We start from the raw sequence: 6,333 nt of genomic DNA, 5'->3' as shown, positions 1-6,333 counted from the left end.
GGTAGGTGAAGTGATATCATTTACTGGATCAACTTCTTTTCGTGTAAGAGACAAGTTTTTGAGATACACAGAGCTCTTCTTCTGGACCAAGCTAAAAAATTTATCTTTTATTGAACCAGCTTCTGTTGGTGAAAGAGACATCACCTCACCCACCTTGTCACTCTAATATCCTGGGACCAACATAGCTACAACACTGCAAAGTGAAACTATGGCAGAGTTGGGAAGCATCTGCAGGAACTTTAATTTCAGTCCCACCTGCTCTAACCACTAGAAAATAGGCTTCTCCCTGAATTGGGAATAGAACCCAGTAGTCCTGCCTCCCAGACCCTACTGCCTGCACAGAAGAGGGGATAGAAACTAGGAGTCCTGACTCCTAAGCACTAGACTCCACTTCTCTCCCACAACTGGAACAGAACCCAGGAGTCCTAACTCCCAGCCCCACCCTGCTCTAAAACCTTGGTGTTAATACAGGCCAAACCTGCATTAGCACACTATAGACCCTATGTGCATTGGCAGAAGTAAAAAGCTGGATCAGCACATACCCAAAAGCTGGGCATCTCTGGCAACTATGCTACTCTATCACCACTGACATGCACAGGACTCTCCCAATGTGGCTTTTGGACACTATTAAAAGAATTAAACTTGCCCCTTCAAAATATTAACTAGACTGGAAGAAATGACATCTCCCGAAGGGACATGGCAAATTTCACACATGGGTTGTCCAGAACCCCAAAATGAGGATTGACACTTAGAGTTTCCCCAAATAGCTCTTTAAAGTATCCTGTGACCATTTTAGTGGCCAAATATGGGATTTTGGTTGCCACCACTTTTGAAAATTGGGCCATTTTTTCTTCAGAGATGCAAGAGGCTTCTGAAGAAAAATATCCAACTGGTTATTTTGATGCTGCATAAAAGTGTCAGTGTTTCCACTTCGGCTTTTAGGGTGGAATTTATAAAGCAGCATAAGGGAGTTAGATGCCTGAATCCCATAATTCAATGGGAGTTGGACGCCTAACTCTCTTAGGCCCCTTTGAGAATCCCAGCCCGTATGTTTGTTTTGCTCTATAGGTTTGGTGTGGTGAGTGGCAGATTCCTTTCCACCAGGGGGTATTTGTTTTGGAGTCAACACCCTTGCTGTTGGCTCCGTTAAAATGTCTGTGTGTGAGGACATGTTGCTGTGCAATTACCGCAAGTGCCGTGTCAAGCTCTCAGGCTATGCCTGGGTCACGGCTTGCTCACACATCTTCTGTGACCAGCACGGCAGTGGGGAATTCAGCCGTTCACCAGCAGTCTGTCCTGCCTGCAACAGTGCCCTCTCTGGCAAGCTAGACATTGTCCGCACCGAGCTAAGTCCCTCTGAAGAACACAAGGCCATGGTGTTGGCTGGACTTCGGCCAGAGACTGTGCTGGACATCAGCTCCCGCGCACTTGCCTTCTGGACATACCAGGTAAATCCACCTCAGGTGGGGCATCAGCATGATGTCCTAAGATAGGTAGACACCTTCAAAAGTGTCTCTGAAAATATAATTGGGAAGAGATTTTGTTTGCTAAAGGAATGAAAGATCCATAAGTCAGTCTTTATGGTTATCTATATCTCATGCATGGAGGGTAGAGCTGACACCTAGGTCACTCCAAAGGGAAGGCCACCGTGCTATATTTTTTGGCCTGAAAACTGTGGAAAGGAGCCAAAGGGAATGGAATAGGATTAAGAAATCCCATTGTTTGGTTTTGTTGTGTGGCCTTGGGACCACAGAGAAGGTTGCCCCTCACTCTCTGGTTCAAAATCACCAGAGTGTGGCATTTGCACTTCTCCCTCCCTCCTTCTCTGTCCAACTGTCAGTGTAAAACATTATTGCTCTAATAGCCATTCCTCTCTTTCTCGTCTGTCACCGTGGAAGGTTCTGTCCATCTTTGCTACACATTCTTTCTTTCTTCACATCACAACAGTATCAAAGCACCTCACAAATATTCATTAATTATCCTCAAGGAGAAGTATGTCTCTATTACTATCTCCATTTTACATGTAGGGAACTGAAGTGCGGACATTAAAGCAACATTTTTAAGTGTCCACTAATTTTAGGAGCCTTGCATTTGAGTGCTCAACATGAGACCCATATGACCTGATTTATAGAGATGCTGTGTGTGATGGGTTGGGTCACAGAAACCCGCTTGGGACTGCCACCTGATGTGCTGAGACTACTTCTGTGCCCATTTTCCCTGCCAGCTTGGGACTTCAGAAGCCTGTGTTGTTGAGACAGACGCGCTATCCTGCTACAAACACAGACCCAGGTCTGAACCACATCCCCCACAAGCTGCAGACTTAACTGAAAACAGCTTAAGAAGTGGTCATTTCTCTAGCACCCAGATACCCAGTTCCCAATGGGATCCAAACCCCAAATAAATCCGCAAAAAGAACAGGAGTACTTGTGGCACCTTAGAGACTAACAAATGTATTAGTCTCTCAGGTGCCACAAGTACTCCTGTTCTTTTTGCGGATACAGACTAACACGGCTGCTATTCTGAAACCAAATAAATCCGTTTTACTCTGTATAAAGCTTATACACGGTAAACTCATAAATTATTTGCCCTCTATAACACTGATGGAGAGATATGCACAGCTTTTTGCTTCCCCAGGAATTAATTACTTGCTCTAGGTCAATTAATAAGCAAAAAGTGATTTTATTAAGTATAATAAGTAGGATTTAAGTGGTTCCAAGTAATAACAGACAGAACAAAGTAAATTACCAAGCAAAATAAAACAAAAACATGCAAGTCTAAGCCTAATACAGTAGGAAACTAAATGCAGGTAAATCTGACCCTCAGAGATGTTCCAATAAGCTTCTTTTACAGACTAGACTCCTTCCTAGTCTGGGTCCAGCAATCACGCCCCCCTCCCCCATAGTTACTGTCCTTTGTTCCAGTTTCTTTCAAGCATCTCTTTGGGGTGGAGAGGCTATTTTTTGAGCCAGCTGAAGACAAAATGGAGGGGTTTCCAGAGCCTTATATAGTCTTTCTCTTGTGGGTGGAAACCCCTTTGTTCTCCTGTGTAAAATCCCCTCAACAAGGTGGAGTTTGCAGTCACCTGGGCAAGTCACATGTCTATGAATGATGCAGCTTTTTGCAGGCCGACACCATTGTTTACATGTTAGTTTGAATGTTCCCAGGAAAGCTCAGATGTGGATTGGCATCTCACAAAATCCATTGTTAGTTAAGTGTTTCTTGATTGGGAACTTACTGAGAATAGTCCTTTACCAAGAAGCTGACCAAATGCTCCACTGAGGCTACTTAGAACCAAACAAGTACATAGTCAATATTCATAACTTTGGATACAAAAATGATACACACATACAGACAGCATAATCATAACCAGCAGACTACAACCTTTCCATAGACACCCAACTTGGCCTCCTTGTACAAGACCTGGTGCAACCATAGGACCCTGGTTGCAACAATGATTTATACAGTCACAGTTTATGTCAATAACATCACACTGTGCACCCCACAGCTCTTAGCAGCTTCAGTTGGAGTGTGGAGTGCTCAGCACATCTGAAAATCAGTCCGTAGATGTCTCATGTTGGCAACCCTAAATTAGTGGTCCCTCTTGAGAATATTGACCTAAGTGACTTACCCAAAGTCACTGTGGCAGCAGTGGGAACTGAATCCAGATCTCTTAAGTCCCAGTCCAGTGCCTTCACTCCAGACGATCCTTCCTTTGGTACACTGTAGTCATGCTACTATATCTCAAGTGGAGTGACTTCACTTTCCTTTGACAATCAGTGGTCAAAGAAGCCTGTCACACCTGTCATAATCTCCACATGGCAGGTTCACCAGGAGCGCCTGTACCAGGAATACACCTACAGCAAGGCTGAGGGACACCTGAAGCAGATGGAGAAGGTGTACACCCAGCAGCTGCAGAGCAAGGACATGGAACTGACCTCCATGAAGAGCGAGGTCTCCTCCCTGAAGAAGGTGCTGGAGGAGTACAAGAAGAAGTTCAGCGAGCTCTCTGAGAAGCTCATGGAGCGCAACCGCCAGTACCAGAAGCTCCAGGGCCTCTACGACAGCCTCCGTCTGCGCAACATTGCCGTGGCTAATCAGGAGGCTGCCCACGAGCCTCCCATGATGCCTCAGCCTGCTGTCTTTGGCTTCCCATTGGGTAAGATCTGTGGAGAGTTCTCATTTCACTACTCACAGAGGTTGCAAAAGCTGGCATAAGGAGTCAATACACTGACACTGTTAGTGGAGGGGACAAGGGTTTAGTGGGCTATAGAGACTGAACTCTCCCTCCATGCCATAGGGCAGGAGGAGGCACATATGTGTGTGTGTTTGAAGAAGGAGGGCTTCACACAGACCAGTCACTCTCCAAGTGTTGCCATATCAGCAACTTCCCAAGTGCTATGAACAGGGCCGGCTCCAGGCACCAGCCTGGCAAGCAGGTGCTTGGGGCGGCCACTCCAGAGAGGGGCGGCACGTCCAGCTATTCGGTGGCAATTCGGCGGACGGTCCCTCACTCCCGCTTGGAGCGAAGGACCTCCCGCCGAATTGCCGGCACAGATTGAGATTGCGGCTTTTTTTTTTTTTGGCTGCTTGGGGCGGCCAAAATCCTGGAGCCAGCCCTAGCTATGAAATATTTGATTAGACACTCCTGTGTGAGACAAGTTAATGGGTTCTCAGCTTGGACAGTTGTCCATCTATCAAACCCCACTCACGCTAATAGCCCCCCTCCTTGGCAGCCTCAGGGGAGAGGCTACGGACTGAATGGGCCATGGAGATTAAGCTCCTTTCTCCCCCCTTAGAGGGGATTTCTCCAGAACATGGGTTAATTCACGCCCTGAATCCCAAAGCTTTGAACATCCCTTGTAATTTCTCCAACCTTAGCTAGCCATGTGGTATCGCCAATGCACAAACTTTACTGTGAGTCTCTGGGCATTTGGTGTGTTTAAAAAAAGGATAAGTTTGTAGCCCTCATGGTTGCAGAGAAAAGAGGGAAACTGTGACTAATAAATGCTACAGAACCAGAAGGAATTTTTTTATATAATTTTAAGAACATCATGATTTTGTAAGCAAATCTCATGAATTTTGGGGACTGGACTCTTGAGCGTTGGCATTTGTCTCTTTCGTGGCTGGTACCTCCTCATCAAAAGGTTTACGAATCCAGGCTAATGGATTTAGGTCTAAATCAGGCCTTCAAATTCCACCATGTCCTGTGACAAACCCAACCTTAGCTCCTGCATTTAAGTCAAGCTGTGGTCACTCATGGTCTTAGATTTGGAGATTCTATGTTCAATCCCCAAATTGTCACACTACTATAGTCACTAATGTCTATTCTGATAGAGACTCCAGCATCCAACTGACCCTGTATCATCCCCTTCCTAGGTAATGCTGCCAGGTTCCCTGGGGATGCCACACCGGTCCGGGGCAGGTGTGGGGAGGGAGACTTCCACTTCAAACCCTTCTTTGCCACATCCCCACCTGCGGGTGAATCCAGCAACAGCTTCTTCACCTTCGCTTCTCCCAGCAACGAGCTGGAGCCACATCCTGGAGCCAGCAGGGCCTACAAGATGAAGAGGATGTAACCGGTAATGCGCCTTCCACACCTGCCTCTTGGAAATTCAGCCCATCCGTCAGTGGGGGAAAGAGCGAAAATGCTTATTGTCTGGATCTGGGATTCTCCTCAGTATTGGGATATTTCTTTTAGGTATTGTAATGTAATCACCCTCTGATTGTCACCGGCAGATTGTCTTGACCTCTCATCCTAGTCTGTAATGCCCTGTCACCTCTGATGATTTCATTGTCACAACCTGTCACCAACAGACTGTCCCTCAGACTGTAAACCTCTCTCACCCTTGGATTGTCCCTCTCAGATTGTAAAATTGACACCCTCTGACTGTAGTATCCCATCACATTTGGACCAAGATCCTCAAGGCACCTAAATACCTTTGAGGATCTGGGCCTGGTTCCGATGTACTCTGCTTAATAGGTTACACATTTATTGTTGTTGTCTGTGTGTGTGTGAGATAATGTGTGGGTGTGTCTGTGTGTTTGTCTCTATGTGTGTATGCAAATCTATGCAAGTGTGTATTCTGGTGTGTGTTTGCCTCTGTGTATGTATTTGGGTCAATCTATGCGTGGGTGTGTTTGTCTGTACACATGGGTGTATAAATCTAGATAGCTGTGTATTATCTGTGTGTGTAAGTCAATATGTATGCTTAAATCTGTGTGTGTATTTTGGTGTGTCTTTCTCTCTTGTGTATGCATACAGATATATATGTGGGTAGGTGCCTCTTGCTGTGTGTGCGTTTATCTCTGAATGGGGGAGGGTGCGTAGCTCCA

The 6,333-nt window shown here is 46.0% G+C and overlaps 1 protein-coding gene across 1 annotated transcript; it reads left to right on the top strand.

The window, feature by feature from the left end:
- The first annotated feature begins 1,151 nt into the window (after positions 1–1,151).
- LOC135887303 (E3 ubiquitin-protein ligase CCNB1IP1-like) lies at positions 1,152–5,576 on the top strand. The gene is made up of 3 exons (XM_065415054.1): positions 1,152–1,448; positions 3,823–4,156; positions 5,377–5,576. The coding sequence occupies exons 1-3, from the start codon at positions 1,152–1,154 to the stop codon at positions 5,574–5,576; spliced, it is 831 nt and encodes a 276-aa protein (XP_065271126.1).
- The last annotated feature ends 757 nt before the right edge of the window (positions 5,577–6,333 follow it).

This window comes from Emys orbicularis, chromosome 13, assembly GCF_028017835.1.
Source record: "Emys orbicularis isolate rEmyOrb1 chromosome 13, rEmyOrb1.hap1, whole genome shotgun sequence".
NCBI classification, from domain to species: Eukaryota; Metazoa; Chordata; order Testudines; family Emydidae; genus Emys; species Emys orbicularis.
Note: the sequence above shows the minus strand (reverse complement) of the source record. Positions and strands in the feature narration are given on the sequence as shown.

What these genes read in the sequence shown, in the direction of transcription:
- LOC135887303 (XM_065415054.1), top strand. Translation starts at nt 1,152, where the DNA reads ATGTCTGTGTGTGAGGACATGTTGCTGTGCAATTACCGCAAGTGCCGT. An exon ending in TTGCCTTCTGGACATACCAG is followed by an intron (nt 1,449 to 3,822) that starts GTAAATCCACCT and finishes TCCACATGGCAG; the next exon opens with GTTCACCAGGAGCGCCTGTA. An exon ending in TGTCTTTGGCTTCCCATTGG is followed by an intron (nt 4,157 to 5,376) that starts GTAAGATCTGTG and finishes TCCCCTTCCTAG; the next exon opens with GTAATGCTGCCAGGTTCCCT.